This window comes from Ranitomeya variabilis, chromosome 7 (assembly GCF_051348905.1).
Source record: "Ranitomeya variabilis isolate aRanVar5 chromosome 7, aRanVar5.hap1, whole genome shotgun sequence".
Taxonomy (NCBI): Eukaryota; Metazoa; Chordata; class Amphibia; order Anura; family Dendrobatidae; genus Ranitomeya; species Ranitomeya variabilis.
In genome coordinates this window covers 148,282,898-148,305,289 of record NC_135238.1, presented here as the reverse complement: position 1 = coordinate 148,305,289, position 22,392 = coordinate 148,282,898, and the positions used below count along the sequence as shown (strand labels likewise).

Sequence of the window (22,392 nt, the reverse complement as noted above, 5' to 3'; positions counted from 1 at the left end):
TACAGACATCAATCCATCCAACATTTCGGCCTTTATTAAGGGTGTCTATAGGTATATTCACAAAAACAAAAATGAAAGATTAACATCATCAAATAGAAAGGGTATATATACAACCAAAGAAATATTCATATATGTATACAAAATCATATGGAACTCTTTAGCTGCAGTGTATTGTCATGTCAATGAACATAACCACCCCGGAGTGGTGGACGGGAGCTGCATTTGATATTTTATTTGGAGACAGATTTGGTTCACGAACCTCTAGATGTGGTTCACCATGTTGTCTTCTATTCTTTCATTTTGGGAAGCAGAGCGTATAGTTATAGCTTTTCTTGAAGATTTTTTGGAATAGTCTGGAATAAGGACATGTCATATGGATTGCTTACTTGGCTCCCACCAGCCCGGAGCTTATCTCGGTAGAAGTTCTTTTTTTGCGACACCACATTCACAGAGCTATGCGGTTTTATATTTTTCTTCAGTGTTGCTGTATGATGGCTTGTTTTTAGCTGGATGAGCTGTGGTTTCAATGGAACCATTTTGTGGCACATATAACTTGCTGGTTAACTATTTGGTTATGAAGAAATAGGAAGAAAACTGCAATTATGCCGGGATTTTTTTGTGCTCCCCATACAGCATAATATTGTTACTTTTCTTCTATGGGTTGATATGATTACAGGTATGTCGGTAATGTATAGTTTTTTGGATTGTTTTTTTTTTTCATACTATTTTTTTTCCCATCGATGTAGCGATATGGGGATTTCTCCTTCAATGGTAGTGCAATTTGTTCCACCTTTAAAAACTTCATAACAAGACTCTCAATTCATGGTAAAAATCTGTGGGTTTTGACACTTTCTACATACCGTACTTAAGTATATAATATAATAGTGTTACTGTAATGACCAAACTGTTCTGTATAAATGACATTTTTACCTACATGATCATGGAGAAGTGTTCATGTTATCACCCCCTATTATCAGAAACCATATTTGCTGTTTGTCACATATTTTTCAAGAAAAGGAGTGAAAAGAAGATCACTTGCTCATCTAATTACTTCTCCGTCCAATAAGGGCTCAACAAGGTGCTACTGATTTTTCTTATATGCAGAAGATGAACCGATTTTTCTCATAAACAGAAGATGAACTGATTTTTCATCAGTGTTTTTTTTTAAATTAGATTACGTCAATGTTTTGTTTATACCATAGTGTTCCATCAGTAATTTTCTTGTATGAAAAAAAAATAAATGCACTGCAAAGCTTCTCCTACCCATTGCAATGTTAAAAACTGATGACATCCAAGTGCAGTTTGCTCTGTCCACATTCTGTTCACATGTTGCCTTTTTGCTTCGATTTTTTTTCTTTTCTGCAGACAAAACCTGCTCTCTTAGCAGTAAAGAATCTGCTTACAGAAAACAGCAGGTTTCATTGCGTTTTTCAGGATTCCAAAGTTCAGCTTTGCTTCCACCATACAAGCATGAACAATGCAAGGTGTGAGGCCACCAATGCAAGACCTATGTGAACCCATTAGTGATGAGTGAGTATATTCGTTATTCGAGTTTCCCCGAGCACGCTCGGGTGGTCTCCGAGTAATTTTGCATGCTCGGAGATTTAGTTTGTCATCACAGCTGCATGATTTGTGAATGCTAGACAGCCTGAATACATGTGGGGGTTGCCTGTTTGTTAGGGAATTTCCACATGTATTCAGCCTGTGTAGCAACCGCAAAACTAAATCTCCGAGCATGCCAAAATACTCGGAGACCACCAGAGCTTGCTCGGGGAAACCCGAGTAATGAGTATACTCGCTCATCACTAGAAGCCATAAAACCATTTTGGGGATAAAAGGGCAATTTAAACAAATTATGTAGTGGAAAAACATTTTTATGTCTGAAAAAAATAGTGATTATTCACATGAATTCAAGAAAAATATACAATTACAAATGTAACAGCGGGGTGAGTTGAATTGGACAGGAATAGTTTTCCTAGACACTGGCAGAGCTTTAAGGTACCTTCACACTCAGCAACTTTGCAACGAGAACGACAACAATCCGTGACGTTGCAGCGTCCTGGATAGCGATCTCGTTGTGTTTGACACGCAGCAGCGATCTGGATCCTGCTGTGATATCGCTGGTCGGAGCTAGAAGTCCAGAACTTTATTTCGTCGCCAGGTCGGCGTGTATTGTCATGTTTGACATCAAAAGCAACGACGATAATAATGGATGTAATAGAGCTAACAACCAGCGAGAACGAGAAGTGAGTCGCCGTTACGTCACTGGATCGCTCCTGCATCGTTCTGGAGCTGCTGTGTTTGACGTCTCTACAGCGACGCTCCAGTGATCTAGTTTAGGTCGGCTCGTTGTCTATATCGCCGCAGCGTCGCTGAGTGTGACGGTACCTTTAGGTTTGTAGGACACTGTTTACTTTCGCACTTTTGTCAGCCTTTGAAGTTGGTCAGCTATTGTTAAATTTCACATCTTGGTCAGCCAATGTTTACTTTACACATATCATGAATTTAATTAAATTGTACTCATCCTAAACTGACATTCTCGGGTGAGGAGTCCAAGGCATTATGGTTTAAACTTGGGAAAATCACAAAAATAAATGGATTTCACATACTGCTGTACCTGCTTTTTTCAATAAAAATGCAGAAAAACCTGATGTCTGGATGTTTTGCTACACTTTTTCATTGTGTTCTGTGGGTGAAAAAACACTGAAAGAAGTGACATGCTGCAGTTTTCAAAAATGCCGGGAATAAAATCAATGTGTATGAGATTTCTAAAATCTCATAGTTTTTGCTGGTATGCACAAACTAGATGGGATGGGTGAGGGTAGAGCTGGCAGTCCAGCAGTTTGCTAAAATGAGGGTTATTGCTGGTTGTACGCTTCTAGGAGGAAGTGGGTCTTCAGGTTCCATTTGAAGGTTTCCACAGTAGGCAAGAGTCTGATATGTTGGGGTAGAGCGTTCCAGAGTAGGGGGGATGCACGGTAAAAGTCTTGTATGCGATTGAGAAGAGGAGATAAGAGGGGAGTAGAGAAGGAGTTCTTGTGAGGATTGGAGGTTGGGTTCAGGTAAGTACTGGGAGACTAGGTCCCAGATGTATGGAGGAGACTGGTTGTGGATGGCTTTGTATGCCAAGGTTAGGGTTTTGAATTGGAGTCTCTGGGCAGTGGGGAGCCAATGAAGGTGTTGACAGAGTGGAGAGGCCGGGGGTGGGGGGGACAGGTGGATTAGTCAGGCAGCAAGTGTTTGATAGATTAGAGGGGGTGCAAGAGTGTTAGCTGGGAGGCCACAAAGCAAAAGGTTACATTAGTTGAGGTGTGAGATGATGAGGGCATGCACTAGTGTTTTTGCATAATCTTGGTTGAGGAATCGGTGGATCCGGAAGATTTTTTTGATTTGGAGTCGGCAGCAAGTCGAAAGGGCTTTAGATGTGTGGTTTGAAGGAAGGATCAGAGTCAAGGGTTCCCCTGAGGCAGCGAGCTCGTGGGACTGGGGAGAGTGGCAGCCATTGACTATGATGGACAGGTCTGTTGGGGGTCTGAGTGAGATGGTGGAATGATGATGAATTTGGTTTTATCCATGTTAAGTTTTAAAAATCTAGTAGAGACGAACGATGAAATGGCGGACAGACATTGTGGGATTCTGGTTAGTAGGGAGGTATTATCAGGTCCAGATAGGTAGATCTGTGTGTCATCAGCATAGCGGTGATACTAAAAGCCGTGGGACTCTATGATCTGTTTACACCGAAGGTCTAGATGGAGAAGAGCAGGGGTCCTAGAACTGAACCTTGGAGGACACCGACACGGGGCGAGATGAGGAGTTTGTGTGTGAGTGGGAGATGCTGAATGTCCGGTTTGTTAGGTGTGAAGAGATCCAGGATAGGGCCAATTCCGTGATGCCAACGTATGAGGGAATCTGTAGAAAAAGGGAATTGTCCACTGTGTTGAAGGCAGTTTACAGGTCCAGGAGGAGGTTCTACTGTTTGGATTTGGCAGTTAGTACATCATTGGTGATTTTAGTCAGGGCAAATTCAGTGGAATGGTGCTGTCGGAAGTCAGATTGTAAGCGTTCAAAGAGGGAGCAGGAGGAGAGGTGGGAGGACAGTTCAAAATGAATGTTGTTCCAGTAGTTTTGAGGCTTAGGGGAGAAGTGATATGGGGCAGTAGATGGACAGAGAAGATGAGTCAAGGGAGGGCTTTTTAAGGATGGGTGTGATCGAGGCATGTTTTAGTGCATGAAGGGAAGACACCAGTTCTTAGTGACAGGTTGAAGAGATGAGTTAGGGTTGGGATGAAGACTGTGGTGAGGTTTGGGATGAAGTGGGATGGAATTGGGTTAAGTTCACGGGTGGGAAGATGTGATTTGGAGAGGAAAGTTGATTTTCTGTAATGGCGGAGAAGCTGGTTTTGGAGGAGGGTTGAGTAGTTATGAGAAGGGGCAGTTGGGATTTTAGGCAAAAGCTTTGGCTGGTGGTGTTAATCTTCTTGAGGAATGAGGCAATCTTCAGCTGAGATGAGAGAAGAGGGAGGAGGTGAATGGAGGACAGAGGAGAAAACTGTTAAATAGCTGTTTACCATTGTGAGACAGAGAGGATATGAGAGATCAGAAGTATGTTTGTTTTGCTGCAGTGAGCGTGGATTTAAAAGTAGTGGGGGACTGTTTGAATACAATGAAGTGCTCATTGGAATGGGACCTTTTCCATCTTCAATAAGCAATCCTGGAAGCCCGCCCCAGTTCTTTAGTCAGGATGGTGTGCCAGGGTTGCCTGTTGATTGTGCGAGCTTTGGTGTGTATGAGGGGGGTGACTTATTTGAGAGATGCAGCTGTTGTTTTATATAAAGCATCAGCAGCATCTGCATTTTGTAAGGAACTTCTGTCTGCTTTCAGGAAATATGTAGTTGGGTAGGGGTGCACTTACCTTTCAAATCAGGTAATTTATTTTATAGGTTACCTTTCATAACTTACCTCTTAAAACCAGAGTTTTAGCTTCCCCAGTTTCATTAATAAGGATATATAATGTAGACGTATTCCTAAGTGGCTTCTAAAAACCATATCAGTACCTGATAGTATTACTGGTTTCCCAAGAAGATACATATTTTCCGAAGTGGTATGTGTGGACTCTGCACATGGTAAACAATTATTTTTAACAGATGTAGTGCTTCTTATTTTCTGCTTAGGTTACAATTTTTATGCTTTTTTATATGTGGGGGTTTCCTATGATTTTATTATTTTGTAGTTTTGATTCTATTTGTACTTGTCAAAAGAGTGAAAGGTGGTCTGGCTACCAGAGGTGTAAACTGACGTAAGCCCTTGGCACATAAGAGTTAAGTTAAAGTTAATTTCCACTGTTGTAATCAACAATGCGATCTGCTGATCACTTCTATAGTGCTTGGATTTCCACAGTATTATAAAGCATTACTTTAGATTTTAAACAGAATCTATTATCAGGTTTTTGCCACCTAATCTGAAAGCAGCATAATGTAAGGGTCAAAACGAGATTCCAAAAATGTCGCTAACTAACCTACTTGCTGTAGTTTTGATAAAAAGCGCTGTTTTATCAGCAGACGATTATAGACTTGTAAACCTGCTCTATATTCATGAGCTTGGTATAACCATGCCCCCACCACTGATAGGCAGCTCTCTGTGTACACTGTGCATAGGCAGAAAGCTGCCAATCAGTGTTGTGGGCGGGATTATAGAGCTCAGGACTGCTCGATCTAAAGCAGAGAAAACACGGATTTTATCAAACCTGCAGTAAGCGCCCCAGCAAGTGACACCTTGCTAAAATCAGGTCTTTATCTCTACATCATGCTGCTCTCAGATTGGGTAAACCTGGTAATAGATTCCCTTTTAATTAACAGCAGCTATAACAGGTCCACTTTTCTTTTTAATGTAAATCTCTTTCATGGAGTAGCAGATATTTTTAAGATATTGTGTTTTGTTGTAAACACAAGGAGAAGACGGTACATTTATCACATGACTAAGCTATAATGTATTTTTTCCAGGGTGGTGTTTCCGGTGATCTTTCTGGTAAACCTATACAAATTCTGTATGGACACACCGATGAAATAACCAGTGTTGGCATCAGTACTGAGCTGGACATGGCGGTCTCTGGAGCTAGGGTAAGATCTTTTTCTGCATGCAGCATAAACTAAAAAAAAGTACCATATATACTCGAGTATAAGCTGACCCGAGGATAAGCCGAGACCCCTAATTTTGCCACAAAAAACTGGGAAAACGTAATGACTTGAGTATAAGCCTAGGGTGAGAAATGCAGCAGCTACTGGTAACTTTCAAAAATAAAAATAGATACTAATTAAAGTAAAATTAATTGAGACATCAGTAGAAGTGTTTTTGAATATCCATATTGAATCAGGAGCCCCATATAATGCTCCATACAAAATACACCCCATATAATGCTCCATAAAGTTTATGATGGGCCCCATAAGATGCTCCATACAAAAATATGCCCCATATAATGCTGCACAAAGGTTGATTATGGCCCCATAAGATGCTCCATAGAAACATTTGCCCCATACAATGCTGCATAAAGGTTGATTATGGCCCCATAAGATGCTCCATAGAAACATTTGCCCCATATGCTGCTGCTGCGATTTAATTAAAAAAAATGACATACTCACCTCTTGTCCTGGGCATGCGGGGACACCGGCACTTGCGATATTCACCTGTCCTCGTTCCACCACCGGGCTCCACTTCGTCTTCCGGCTCTCTGCAGTGACTGTTCAGGCAGATGGCGGCGCGCACACTAAACATGTCATTGCGCCCTCTAATCTGAACGTCACAGCCAGAGGACGCAGAAGACGGCGCTGCGCGCTGCGGTGGAATGGGTACAGGTGAACATCGCAATGCTCACTCTCCCCGTCATACTCACCCTCCTGGCACAGTCTGCACGTCCCTGCTTCTCTGATGCAATGGTCTTTCTGGCGCCAGCAGCTTGTTCCTGTGTTCAGCGGTCACTTGTATCGCTCATTAAAGTTATAAATATGCGCTCCACCCCTATGGCTGTGGAGTCGCGTCCATATTCATTACTTTAATGAGCGGTACCACGTGACCGCTGAACACAGGAACAAGCTGCTGGCGCCCGGAGACCATTGGAGAAGCGGGGACCGCGCCGGGAGCAGGTGAGTATGATGTAACAGAGAGATGGACCGGGGGGAGAGGGGAGACAGACCGGTGGGGGTGACGGGAAACAGACCGGTGGGGGTGACTCGAGTATAAGCAAAGAGGGGCACTTTCAGCCTAACAAAATGGGCTGAAAATCTCGGCTTATACTCGAGTATATATGGTATATGGTGTAAAGTAGATTTTGCTATTGATGATTGTTCATGTTGTAGGATGGGACAGTCATTATTCATACAATCCGAAGAGGCCAATACATGAGGACACTGAAGCCACCGACTGACAGCTCACTCGTCATGACTATTCCTAACTTAGCAGTCTCCTGGGATGGACATATTGTCATTCACAGCAGCCTGGAAGGGAAAGGGACGTTAAAGGTGATTCTGTCAGGATGATTATGTAGTTAATAGTTGTATTGGTTTCCTCTTTATTTTGACAGTTTTGGGGTTTTTTGTCTGCTTTTATGTTTAAAGGATTTGTCTGATACCTACAATGATCTTTATAAATACCTATCTTTAAGCCCACACAACTTCTGTATATGCTTTATTATAACATTTTCTCCCATTCTCCCCATACAGCTACTCCCTATATCTGTCATTTCTTTCTGTAATTCCTGTAACATTTGAGGGTTACGTCTTTCCCTGAAATTAGACATCATCAGGGGCGCTGATAGTAGCAGTGTGCGTGACAGCAGCGCTTCCCCCTGACTTGATTCAGTGTGGGGATAGAAACTGTAGACTGGTGCTGCTGTGGGTGTCTGGGACAGAAGAAATCTGGCAGCAGCCACTAAAATTGCGGTCATTTCGCCATCACCACCCTTGAAACAGGACGTCATCAGGGGATGGTGGTGAAAAAAGCCGTGTTCCGGGGGGTGATGGAAACATTGAGACTCCCCTCAAATAAAACGTCACTGGAAGTAAAGAAACAAAAAGCACTTATAGGGATTAGCTATATAGGGAGGATCTTCTAATAAAGCAAATTACCAAAGTGGCTAGGGGTTAAAGATAGAGATTTATAAAGGGCATTATTGGTATCGGACAACAATAAACCCTAAAGCATAAGTGCATCTTTTTATTCTGTTTTCAGCGCCTACATTCTATGCTTATTATATTTCTTTATATAGTAGTTAAGAGCTCTGTTTTTCTGTTCCAAATCATCCACCATTAAAGAGGGCTTATTCCCAACTGCATATTGAACTTAAAGGGTTATTCCAAAATAAGCACGTTATACCCTTTCTGTTTGGGGTCTGACATCTGGGACCCTCAGAAATCCCGAAATAAGGGCTTTAGATCCCAAAGAAAAGTGCTGTGTGGCCTTGTTCTGAGTGGAACAGAGATGCGCCAATCATTGTCGATTGGACTGCTCAGAACCGCGCTCCTGTCCATTGACCATTCCCTAACTTATTTTGGGAATAACCCTTTAAAGGGAATCTGTTAGCAGGTTTTGCTATGTAATCTGAGGGCAGCATAATGTAGAGGCTGAGAAACAGATTTCTGCACTGTGTGCTGTTGTTTACATACAATGAATGTTCTATCAAAAGGATATTATCACAGCCTGGAGTACAGCTCCCTTTTCCATTTGATCCAACCACACCCCCTCGTTTGCTTACTGTCCACAGACAGTGTACCCAGAAAGCTGCAGTGTAGGTGGGGTCAGTGTTCTGAGCTCTGCTACATCCAAAACATCTGATTGTGTCACAGCTGCTGCACCCAGTAAACTAACTGATACAGCGTTTGAACCTGGGTCTCTCTTCCTACATTATAATGCTCTCAGTTGAGGTAGCAAAAATATGGTGACAGGTTCCTTTTCAAGGGAATCTGTTAGTAGGATCAACATTAATAAGCCGTCTACATGGGCATGTAGGTCATAGGAAGCTGACTATAATGATGCCCTCATATCTGCGATCTGATGTCTTATTCAAGAGAAATCCACATTTCGCTTACATGTAAATGCGCTGTTAAGATCTATGGACTGGACACAGATCTCTCTGAGAATCTGTCTCCAAAGGTTATTTTAAATAAAAGGTGACATTACCAGAGTGAGCCATCTAATGACTAGTGATGAGCGAGTGTACTCGTTGCTCGGGTGTCTTTTGAGTATTTATGACTGCTCGGAGATTTAGTGTTCATCGCGGCAGCTGAATGATTTACAGCTAGTAGCCAGGCTGAGTACATGTGAGGGTTGCCTGATTGCTAGGGAATCCCCACATGTAATCAGGCTGGCTAGTAGTTGTAAATCATTCAGCTGCCACGATGAAAACTAAATCTGAGCAGTCATAAATACTCATAGGTCACCCGAGCAACGAGTACACTCGCTCATCACTAGTAATGACTGACACACTTCTCTCATCACACAAAGCTCTGCAATGAGAGCAGCGCTAACACAGTACAACAGAAGTGAACTTTGTATTAGAACAAACATTTGCATCAGCACTGGTCCTCTCTTAGTGCTGTCAGTTCTGCTGCAGAGCTATCCCTAATTATAACCAACACAGTACAGCAGAGCTGAACCTTGTCTTTTTACAAGCACCACAAGCATATTTGCAGTCATCTTCTTATAGAGCTGTCAGATCTGTTGTACTGAACTTTACCCACACTGACTGCCTGTGAGATGGAAGGTGAAGCGTTGTGAGAAGACTGCAGCTACAAATATTTTTGTTACAAGACAAACTTCACTTCTGGTGTACCGCGCCAGCTCTGATGTCATTGCAGAGCTGTGTGTGATTAGGACAAGTGTCATTCATTACATTACATGTCTCACTCTGGTAATGCCCCTTTGCATTTAAATCAGACTAAACAGCAGAGAACAAAAAAAGCAGCAAACAGTCCGATTTATAAATATACAAAACTCTTTATTAATTATAAAACCAGGAAAGAACATGACAGAGGGAAATAATCCCTGTGCAATCATCAGCACGTATCCATAGGGACAGGGTGTAGGTGACTATACCATGTAAATAACCATTTACTAGCCGGCAGAAACCATATATACTAAGTCAATGTGTCAGACTACCTAATGCAGATATAATATGGACCTAAAGCCCACAACAGTAATACGGGGGCCTGACACATAAAAGATCTAAGATATACATACCGGTCAGTGTGGAGATATATCAAACTGGGTTAACACCTCACCCTCGTCCACCCCAACGCACGTTTCGGCGGATGCCTTTATCAAGGGGTACAAATCAGACTCTAGAGGCAGATTCTCATGAAGATCAATATCCGGCCCATAGATCTTCACTGCTCTTTTGCATGTTAGAAAAATATGGATTTCTCTGGAATAAAACATCGGATTGCAGATTTCAATGTATCATTTTATTCAGCTTCCTATGAATTGCATGACTATATAGACGGTTTAGGCCTCTTTCACACTTCCGTCGTCTGGCGGCCGTCACAATCCGTTGGCGCAACGAATGCGTCAAAAATAATGTAAAACTGATGCAACGGATTCAGTTTTTCGACGGATCCGCTAGATGGTTCCGTCGAAAAACTGGATCCCAGTTTTTTCCATCTGTTTTTTTGACGGATCCGTTTTCCATACCTCCAAATGGAAGGCTCCCAAATGTGATTGGCTACTGGAAAATAATGGAAAGCTATATATTGAGTGTTTTAACACCCCATCTTTCAGTGGGTTTAGAGCAAGTGGCAGAAATGGAAGGAGTTCTAGCAAATATTGTGACCATATATGCATCTATCCATCAGGCAGGTTGCTGGCAGGCTTCTTGCTCATATGCTTTTCTGGCACATTGATGAATGAAGCCACATGGCAGGTTTATATCGATTTGGGGCTGTCTGGCCAATTGGCTACTAAATACAGATTTGGAGCATGCTCAGTGTAAAAAAAAAAAAAACGGAATCCAGCGCTGGATTCCATCATGGGACTTACCACGACGGATTCTGCGTCCATAGGTTTCATTGTACGTTTTTTCCAGACGACGTGTCAACAAATTCCGACTGATCCAGTGCACAATGGACAAAACGTGTGGCCATGCGTTGCGATCCGTCATTAATATAAGTCTGAGAAAAAACGCATCCTGCGGGCAAATTTGCAGGATCCGTTTTTTTCACAAAACGACGCATTATGACGGAAAATGAAAGACAGAAGTGTGAAAGAGGCCTTAGGAGGCTTGATCCAACAGATTTACTTTAATAAACAATATGGAGTAAGATCTTGAGCCTCCCTCTAGTGACAGCTGCAGACAAGCATATTCCCTTTTATTTTTAATAAAAGGGTAATTCTAATTAGAAGACCCATTTAACCCCTTTACGACCTTGGACGCCTCCCCTGTTTGATGTGGGCTCCGGTGATGAGCCGGCAACTTTTCGGCACATTCAGCTGACATGTGCCCCTAACAGCCGTGGGTGGAATACTGATTCTCAACGACATTTAACATGATTGCGCCAGAAGCACATCACAAACCCTGCCCATTGGTGCCTGTGTCACATGACTGGGGGTCGCCAAGGGGTTGGCATGACAACCTGGGGTCTGCAAGAGTCCCCTGTTGTTATCGCCGAACTGCTATGAGCTCCGCCCAGTGGCCGGAGCTCATAGCAGATGAGGATTTTAGCTACACATAGCAGGACTGAAGCCCTGCTATGTGTAGCACACGCCATCAGAAGATCGCAACTTCTAGTCTCCCATGGAGGCTACTGAAGCAGGGGAAAAGTAAAAAAATATATATTTTTACATTTTTTTTTTTTTTTTTAAATTTAATATTTAGTGAACATGGTAAAAAACAAACAAAAACACAATTGTGGAATGGCAGTTTTTAACTGAATTTTTTTCCCGTTGTCCAGTGCACTATATGGTAAAACCATTGGTGTCGTTAAAAAGTACAACTCGGCCTACAAAATCAAGCCATCACATGGCCATATTGATGTAAAAATTAAAAGTTATGGTTCTGGGAAGAAGGGGATCAAAAAATGAAAACTAAAAAAAAAACCCAGAAGAACCCAAGGTGGTGAAGGGGTTAAAAACTAACTATACTTTTATTGGTTTTTTTTTTCTTCATTGTTGTGTCCAGCATGGAACATTATGAAAGTTCATAATTGACCCCATTAGACTACTTCCCCATTTTACTGTTTAAAAATATGATCAAAGTGAACCAAACCCCTTTTTCTCCTGGCTTTTCTAACTGCAGCATCCATGCTCCCAGTGTATAGGATTGTAGTATGGATTCTGTGAGCAGGGGGCATCACACAGTGAGTAACGGACACCGTCACAGCAGCAAGAGAGGAGGAGCGCTGGCTGTACAGCAGGTGGGCTCCACTCTTGCTGCTATGCTGGAGCCTCGCTGATATGGGATGCCAGTATCAGGAGATGCATTATTCTGCATTCACGTGTTTTACATTTAGCCCTGATCACATTGGAACCACAACAGGTTTTCTTCCATTTTGTAAAATAGCGACACAGAAGTGCAGAGTGGCTGCAATATTTGATTGCAGCTTTACCTCGTTTGGGATCATGCTATACCAGCCTCTCCCATTCACTGTGCAGTGCCACGAGCAGGAGAAAGCATGACACCTCGGAGAAGGCACACTGGGAGGTGCTGGAGAGACCAAATCTAGGAGAAATAGAGGGGTCTGGAGACCAATGAAAAGGAAAGAAGACAAATCACAGAGTAAAGCAAATTACTAATTTTCATAACTTTCTATGCTGGACACAATTCTAAAAAGTATGAAAACAAGTTTGGTTCCTCTTTAGATGAACACTGATCTCCGTAAGCGGGGAAATCCACATGCCGCCTGGTTATTTAGGAATGTGTCTCTGTTTGTAGAACAAGCATGCCTTACATCTCTATGGTGGGAATGGAAAATACCTGGGCTCCGAGGGCCTAAAGGAGCAAATCTTAGACATGTGCGTCAGCGGCGAACACATTGTGATTGGAAGTCGTCAGGGCCATCTTTCTATACGAGATCTGTACAGGTTAGTAATGAAAGACCATCAGTGTGTAGTTTGGGTTGCTCGAGGATCTAATTGCTGCACTTTGGGTTATGAAAAAAATGTGTTTGTATCTTCATTGTAACATATTAGATATGTAAAAGAAAGGCCTGCATAATAACATGGCTTGTAATATAGGTGGGGCTCTGGGCAGACTCCCTATCCCATTGTGGGGTTAACTGTATAGAAATGACCCATGAATGTCCCATAACATGTTGGATATGACCCTCTCAGCCTTTTTATGCTGGGTGCAGTTGATCTTTCACAGTGCCACACAACCTTCTTGTTTATAGTGGGCACTTCTCCTTATATAGGGACAGAACTGCCAGATACGATTAATACAAATGTATAACTCCCTGACCATCTTATACTCTAAGGCCCCGGCGTTCACACCGGCTCCTCATTCATTAAGAGGTGCAATGTATATAAATGTATGCATGAGCTCTTTATAATTACTAGAAGTCAGCTGTAACTCTGGGACTGAATGGACTGATGATGTGATATCATGTATGTAATGAGACTTTATTATGTTCTATTTATATTATTTGCAGTTTGAGTCTAAGTGTTTCGCCTCTCAGTATGCGAGTCCCAATTCATTGTGTCTCTGTGACAAAAGAGAACAGTCACATTGTTGTGGGGCTAGAAGATGGGAAACTCATCATTGTTGGCGCTGGCAAGCCAGCAGAGGTAAGGACTAGAGGAATCATAATGTCCCAGGTTTATAATTAAGGTTGGAACCGGTCCATCAAGTTTAGCATGTAATCCTAATGTGTAGTGAGTTGTCATACAGTTACTTTTGTAATGTAGTAACAGACCACCCGGACTCCTGGAAGACTTGGCAAATAACCCAGGCTCAACGTGGTGGCGTTTACGTCAGGTCCACTGCAGACCTACAGCAAAGTCCAAAAGTTAAGCGAGATACTCGCCTCCACTTGTGATTTCTCTGATTCTAGCTAATCTCAGCCTGTCCATCATACTAAAGTCTGCATTGTGACCTAGTTTTTGTTAAATAATGAAATGGTGTAACTTTTCAAGGCCATCTGAGGTTGAATTTACCCACTTTTAAGACCTAAGGACCAGAATATATATATATATATATATATATATATATATATATATATATATATATATATATATATATAGCATTATATGTGAGAGTGTAAAACTATAGAGCTCAGAGGATGTACTTGTTTTTTCATATAAAGAGTGGAGAATTCACTAGTGTGATCTAATCACACTCCACATTGCTTTGCTGCTATTCTCTGCACGTCATGTTGAATATTCATATTGCTTTCAGTGAGCCCCATCCCACAATTATTTTGGTAGGGAATATGGGCAGATACCTTTATATCGATAAGGAGTATTGGTAATAAACCACTAGGGTCGTGTGCATACCCCAGACTCTTAACCTTAGTGACATACAGTGGGCGAAATAAGTATACACTGCCAATTTTGTAAGTTTTCCCACCTACAAAGAATGGAAAGGTCTGTAATTTTTATCGTAAGTACACTTCACCTGTGAGAGAATCAAAAATAAAATCCAGAAAAATGTTAAATAATTACATTGCATTTTGTTGCATGAAATTAATTTGTATTTGATCACCTACCAACCAGCAGCAATTCTGACCCTCACAGACCTGTTAGTTTATCTGTAAGAAGCCCTCCTACTCTGCACTCATTACCTGTATTTAACTGCACCTGTTTGAATTCTTTACCAGTATAAAAAACACCTATCCACACAATCAATCACACTGCAATCTCTACGCCATGGTCAAGAGCAAAAAGCAGCCTAAGGGACACCACGGACAATATTGTAGACCTGCACAAGGCTGGGATGGGCTACAGGACATTAGACAGGCAGCTTGGTGAGAAGGCAACAGCTGTTGGCAAAAATGGAAGAAATACAAGATGATTGTCAATCTTTGTTGGACTGGGGCTCCATGCAAGATCTCACCTCGTGGGGTAAGGAATCAGCCCAGAGCTACACTGGGAGGACCTCGTCAATGATCTGAAGAGAGCTGGGACCACAATCTCAAATATACTGTTGGTAACACACTACGCCATAATGAATTAAAATCCTGCAGGGCATGCTCACGCCAGCACATGTCCAGGCCCAGTTGAAGTTCGCCACTGAACATCTGAATGATCCAGAGGAAGCATGGGTGAAGATCATGTGGTCAGCTGAGATCAAAATAGAACTTTTTGGAGGAGGAAGGATGAGTACAACCCCAAGAACACCAGCCCAACTGTGAAGCATGGAGGGGAAAATATCATACTTTTGGTGTGCTTTTCTGCAAAGGGGACAGGATGACTGCACCATATTGAAGGGAGGATGGATGTGGTCATGTATCGCAAGATTTTGGCCAACAACCTTTTTACCTCAGTAAGAGCATTGAAGCTGGTCATGGCTGGGTCTTCCAGCATCACAATGACCCGAAACACACAGCCAGGGCAACTAAGAAGTGGCTCCGTAAGATGCATTTCAAGGTCCTGGAGTGGCCTAACCAGTCTCCAACCCTGAACCTGATAGAAAATCTTAGGCAGGAGATGAAGCTCAATGTTGCCCAGCGACAGCCCCGAAACCTGAAAGATCTGGAAGAGATCTGTATGGAGGAGTGGGCCAAAATCCCTGCTGGAGTGTGAGAGATAACTTGGTCAAGAGCTACAGGAAACTTCAGACTTTTGTAATTGAAAAAAAGGTTTTGGTACCAAATATTAAGTTCTGTTTTTCTATTGTATCAAATACTTATTTCATGCAATAAACTGCTAATTATGTTAAAATCATGCAATGTGATTTTCTGTTTTGTTTTTTTAGATTGTTTCTCACAGTTGAAGTGTACCTAGGATAAAAATTACAGACCTTTTCTATTCTTTGTAGGTGGGAAAATGTGCAAAATTGTCAGTGCATCAAATACTTATTTTCCCTACTATAAGGCTGCCATCACACGGTCAGCATTTGGTCAGTATTTTACATCAGTACTTGTAGCCAAAACCAGGAGTGGGTGATAAATGCAGAAGTGGTGACGTGTTTCTATTATACTTTTCCTCTATTTGTCCCACTCCTGGTTTTGGCTTACAAATACTGATGTAAAATACTGACCAAATACTGATCGTGTGACAGCAGCCTAATACAGAAGACTTCTAAGTGCCTTGGCTCACATGCCATTCACCACATTACAGCAGCAAATCATGTGACAAACAATATAAAAAAAAAATAGATTTTGGATCGGCGTGTTTTTAACTATACAGCTGGAATATTAATTGCAGGGTGTTAGTCTTACTGACAGATTTTTCTTAAATGCTTCACATTTGCTTCTTTGCCAATTATGATATATTATTCTATATCATGTTGACTGTCTGGACTTTTTCCGTTGTCATTGACCGGTGGATTTTCTTTTGCTAGGCAAAGTCGGGACAAATTTCTAGGAGGCTTTTTGGAACAAGTAGAAGGCTCAGCCAAATCTCATCTGGAGAGACTGAATACAACACACAATCTTCCTAACCGAAGAACATTGCTATGTGAGAGACTGATCAGAAAGAGAAGCACATAGTGTAAAGCCGGGTCAGCAGGTTACAAGAATGACTGTCCATGCAGGCTACACACAACCGGTGTGGCGGATCTGAGAAGATATACTGTACACACAAGTGCATTTTTCTTTCCTTCTATTGCTGCTGAAATGTTCTGCCGCTAGTTGTTGGCTCCCATCTAGCTGCAGAACAGTTATTTATGTGTAAATTCTAGATATTGTCCTCTTTATCTACTCCCCCACCACCTTTTGATTGCACTATTTTATGGAGGGAGGGTTTCTAAATCTTTTTTTTTTTATTTTTTACATTTGCAATTAATCAGCATTTGTATCATACTGGGGCTTTCTAGCACTACTGGGGAATATCACTACATTCCTCCTGGTAAAGCAACCGACTGTAAACTTTAAAGACTTTTTCACTGTGTGGTTTATGCATGGTGAGATTTATCAAGCAAAGTTTTAGCCTTATATAACTGGATAGTAAACTGACAAATAAGCCTTTTATATCACATGCAGCTAATCTGTTTATAGAGGATGTTAGTCATGGTGTGTCGATTATGGAGTTGTCCCCTTTGGATTGATGACCCTATATAACTTTTAGTTTCATTCCAGTATTGTAGTAATAATTTACATTTCTGGCCATTAAGTAATTACATTCTTCTGCCTAGCAACAAGCTTTTCTGCTTAAAAAAAAATCCACGTACATGTGGTACTGCTCAAGAATAGATAATAGTAACACATCTGTATTATGGTACATGCACAAGACACAATGGAGAATCTAACATCCCTCTTTTTTTTAAGAAGAATTTCCTAAAAAGAAAAAGACTACAGGATGTCCTGTTGCATTCTCTGGGAAAATAGCAAGTCTTTATTTTCCCTGCAAATGATACATTACTCAGTTTCCATTAAAATGTGTGGACTCTTCATGTATTGTAAGGACATCATAAAGCAAGAAATGCTGTTTTAGCCTCTGTCCACTCAATCCATTTATTCCCGGCATACAGAGATATAATTATGGTCAACCAAACCTTTTACTAGGGTTTATTAACTTCATGGCAAATGTATGACTCATAGGGATTGTCTGGTGAAGAAATGGCTAGGTATGAAGTCATAGATTGCAGTGGTCTGAGTGCTGAGACCCCCACTCATCAGAGCGTGATGGCACGTATTTCTTGTGCATCTGGACGTCCAGCCCAAGCATTGCGTTGTGATCCTCGTCCGAGTTATACCGCCGGCTGACTCTTCCCTTAGATTGGAACGGCATTGTACATTGTCGACCACCGCTACATTCATTCCCTATGGGGCTGTTGGAAACAGCTGAGCAGTGAACTGTAGTCTCATAAGGAATGATTACAGTTCTTGTCGGACATGTCCCCTGTTGTTCCATACGAACAGAGATCAACATGCCCCATTTTGCCAACTGTTTAGGGTCCCAGCGGTCACACCCTCACAATATACAAGTCATTGCTTCTATGGATATGTGATAACTTCTCTTAAGCCTTTAATAGGAGTTGTACGAAACCGCACTAACCCATAAGTTTCCATGTCTGTAGTCTAGCCTTGGCCTTAAAATGGATCATGCGGTCTGGCCATGAAGAAATAGGAGTTATGCTGTTTTACATGTAGCATTGGACAAATTCCACTATGTTATATGGTGTAAAACACTATTGTCAATTCTTACAATCAACATCCGGTGTACTGAGAAGCGAAATTTACGCTTCGTTGATTTGTTACAGAAGGTTGGTTCCATATTTATGAATAGTGTTATCTCCGCAGCGGATGCATAGATTTCTGAAAATCTCATTTGAATTATTAGGACTGATTTCTGTGTGTAAACTTTCTGAGTTTATTACTGCTAATTATTGTTTACTGGTTATGTATTTGCTGCATTATTCTGTAATTATTCCAATAATCCACATGCATTCTTTAATATGGCTTTCGTTTCACAGGCAGACTCCGGCTCTTTTCAGCCCACAAATTTTACTTCCCTTAATGACCAAACTTGACGAAAATTAAAAAAGCTACATTATATATATATATTTTTTAATACAGTTGCAGTAAATCATAAACAGATTGAAAGAGTAGAACTGTTTATATAATTTAATAAACTTATCCACATTTTTTATTGCTTCAAAAATAAAAATGAAGTGAACAGTGTTGGCCATTACATGGACCCATAAAAGCTCCACAAACTAATATTCTCTGTATCCATTCGCATTTCCTCCAGTGTTATTATGCTTTAATTTTTTTTAGAATTTCTGAGAGAGAATTTTATTGAGGTACAAATGTTATTTGTATTGATGTCAGTGGCTTCAGCAGATCTGTGTTTCTATAGAATCATGTAACATTGATCTATAATTGGACATTCACTTGTGAATTTGCTGCATGTATGAGTATTCCTTGTTTCTTATACTTTCTTATGTAACTTATTGAAAGGCCATAAAATACAGACTGTACTGCTGAGCACATATTTAAAAGTGTAAATAATGAGCTTTCTTAGTGCATTTTTGGGTTGTTTCGGTGACTATCACATGCAAGATCCTATTGGATGAATGGGACAGTTGCACACGTCTGGGCCACATACGAATATATCCTAGGATCCTGTTTTTCAGATTCTTTTATCATGTAGGGTTTTATATAATGTGTTGATTAATTTGCTGCTGTAATGATTACTAGTCGAAAAATGTTTTATTTAATGAGAGGTTACGTACAAGGTTTCAACAACACTAAACACGTCAATCATGGGATATATAACGTCCTTGTCCACCAAATATTTTACTCATCGTGTCGTTAGTCTTCTGAGATTAGTCTACTGAGATTTCTTAATATATTTTGAATACTGCATTTGCTAATTTTATAAATATTAATCTGCAATCTTTTAGACATTTACTAAGTTTATGGGTCTATTTCTTACTTGTAATGTTATTTTTTTATTCATTGAACGGTTATATGGCATCACCATTCGTAGAATTAAAACATTCATAAATGTCTTCCAGGGACTCTTCCCCCACTTTCCATGTATTTGTAGGCTTGGCCCACTCTAGAGGTCCGGTCCGGCAGCCGTCTTTGCTGTCCGTGTGCAGGTTTAATATTCTTGGTGCAAAACTTATTTGTTGTGTTTTTCTTTTGAGCTGAATCTGTCACTTCCCTTTTTTGGTGCCTACTTTACCAGCCACAGTGTGGAGCCAGATCATAGGCCTTAATTTCTGGTTTTTAATAAATGACCTACAACTGTATATGATTTTACTTTAGGAGCAAGTGGTATTTGTGACTGGAGTAAAGGAAACCTGAACTTGTGAGCATTTAAATTTATAAAATACACTCTAATATTCCAGCTTTTCTTTACTTTTCGTAAATATTTCTCAGGATTTTGGGCAGACAAGTCTTTTTGATGTTTTTACATCTGCCTTTCTGAATAATACATTTTCTTACTACGTTTTTGTGCAATATTTTTTATGTAGTAATACCGTAAGTTGTCTTCAGTAAAATTAGTTATTACCTGAAATTCACAAATGGGTGGCAGAATACTGACCATGTGCAAAATTCAATGAACTACATATGATGGAGCTGAAAGGATGGTGTGTGTATATTGGCTCTATTTTATGTACAGGGTGGCTGTGGATGTTTTTAAAATGTTTTGCACTTTTTTAGAGACTTCAGATTTGTAAACTGTAACAATTTAATATTTTGTACAGAATATATTTGAACTATTGTAAATACAGTAACTTGGGAGCAGAACAAATAAAACTTTCAATAATGCTTGCAATTTGTGTGATGTTGTGTTTTTTAATACCTTTCTTGTATTATTGAAGCAGTTTTCTTAGAATCAACATAAAAACTTGCTTGAAATAGAAAAAAAGACCCTAACTGATATTAATGAAAACTTCTGCCCCCCAACTCCAATGAAAATGCTACAAATACTGTACTGCCACGTTCAGAGTGAATGAATTGTCTAAAGGCTCTAGCACTGGTTTACACACTAGAGCTAGTGACCGTTTGGTCATGGGACCACTAGACTTTGTGTTGCCTCTAATGACACATCAAAACTGTATTTTATTAATAATAAAATTGGGGACACAGCACCATGAGTATAGGTCCTGCTACGAGGAGGCTGGCATTGCGTGGATAAAAAGTGTTGGCTAAGCCTTGGTTGTGGGCTATATCCTCTCCTCATTCACTAGACATTCAGCTTTACCCTAGTGTCTTAAGAAGGCAGACATTCAGTAACAGATCTGCTGCATTTCTTACTTGTAAAGGGACTCTGTCACCTACTTTTTCGTATATAAGCTTTGGCCACCGCCATCATGTCGGCGCCATCATGTCGGCGCTCACAGCACACCTGATTTTCTGCTACATAGCAGCGAACATAAGATTGCTGCTATGTAGCAGAGCCGATCGTGCTGTGCCTGCTTCTAGCCTCCCATGGAGGCTATTGAAGCATGGCAAAAGTAAAAAAAAAAAAAGTTAAAAAAAATGTGAAAAAAAAAAAAATATATATATAAAAGTTTAAATCACCCCCCTTTCGCCCCAATCAAAATAAATCAATTAAAAAAAAAATCAAACCTACACATTTGGTATCGCCGTGTTCAGAATCACCCGATCTATCAATAAAAAGAAAGCATTAACCTGATCGCTAAACAGCGTAGCGAGAAAAAAAGATCGAAACGCCAGAATTAAGTTTTTTTGGGTCGCCGCGACATTGCATTAAAATGCAATAACGGGCGATCAAAAGAACGTATCTGTACCAAAATGCTATCATTAAAAACGCCAGCTCGGCACGCAAAAGATAAGCCCTCAACCGACCCCAGATCATGAAAAATGGAGACGCTACGAGTATCGGAAAATGGCGCAATTTTTATTTTTTTTCTTTAGCAAAGTTTGGAATTTTTTTTCACCACTTAAAGGGAACCTATCACCCCGTTTTTTTCGGTATGAGATAAAAATACTGTTAAATAGGGCCTGAGCTGTGCATTACAATAGTGTAGTTTGTGGACCCCGATTCCCCACCTATGCTGCAGAAATACGTTACCAAAGTAGTCATTTTCGCCTGTCAATCAGGCTGGTCAGGTCGGATGGGCGTGGCTTCTTCCCCCAGATATTGCGTAGTTTTCCGTTGGTGGCGTAGTGGTGTGCGCATGTCCAAGGTCCCCAATCCTGCACGGGGGGGTGAAAATAGCAGCGATGTCCGTTATTCCATTGGTGGTCGGTGGGCGCGGCCATCTTCCTTTGGCCGCGCGTGCGCAGAAGCGGCGCTCTGCTGGCCGCGGCTTCAGGAAAATGGCCGCGGGATGCCGCGCGTGCGCAGATGGAGATCGCGGCGGCCATTTTCCTGAAGCCGCGGCCAGCAGGACAGCAATCTGTCACATGGTCTGTCAGTATATACACTTTACCTTTTATGAAGGGCCACAGAGGCTGCAACACCATTAAACAAGAGTCACCACTAGCCAAACAGCACCATGGAGACCTCCAATCAGAAGTCAGGGACAAAGTGAAGTACAAACCAGTGTTAGCTTATAAAATAAATAAATAAATATATATATTATACAGTACAGACCAAAAGTTTGGACACACCTTCTCAAATTGTACATTCATACTGAAGGCACAATACACATATATATACAGTTAGGTCCATATATATTTGGACAGAGACAACATTTTTCTAATTTTGGTTATAGACATTACCGCAATGAATTTTAAACAAAACAATTCAGATGCAGTTGAAGTTCAGACTTTCAGCTTTCATTTGAGGGTATTAAAATTGGATGAAGGGTTTAGGAGTTTCAGCTCC

The 22,392-nt window shown here is 41.0% G+C and overlaps 1 protein-coding gene across 2 annotated transcripts in view; it reads left to right on the top strand.

Annotated features, from left to right (window-relative positions):
- The window catches only part of NBEAL1 (neurobeachin like 1), a 266,607-nt gene extending 246,239 nt beyond the window's left edge, over positions 1-20,368 (top strand). For both annotated transcript variants that reach the window (XM_077272013.1, XM_077272014.1), the window contains 5 exons: positions 6,000-6,116; positions 7,350-7,511; positions 12,914-13,062; positions 13,629-13,764; positions 16,481-20,368. In XM_077272013.1, the coding sequence (XP_077128128.1) occupies positions 6,000-6,116; positions 7,350-7,511; positions 12,914-13,062; positions 13,629-13,764; positions 16,481-16,579 (663 nt within the window). In that variant the 3' untranslated portion in view covers positions 16,580-20,368. The remainder of the gene's footprint in view (positions 1-5,999; positions 6,117-7,349; positions 7,512-12,913; positions 13,063-13,628; positions 13,765-16,480) is intronic.
- The last annotated feature ends 2,024 nt before the right edge of the window (positions 20,369-22,392 follow it).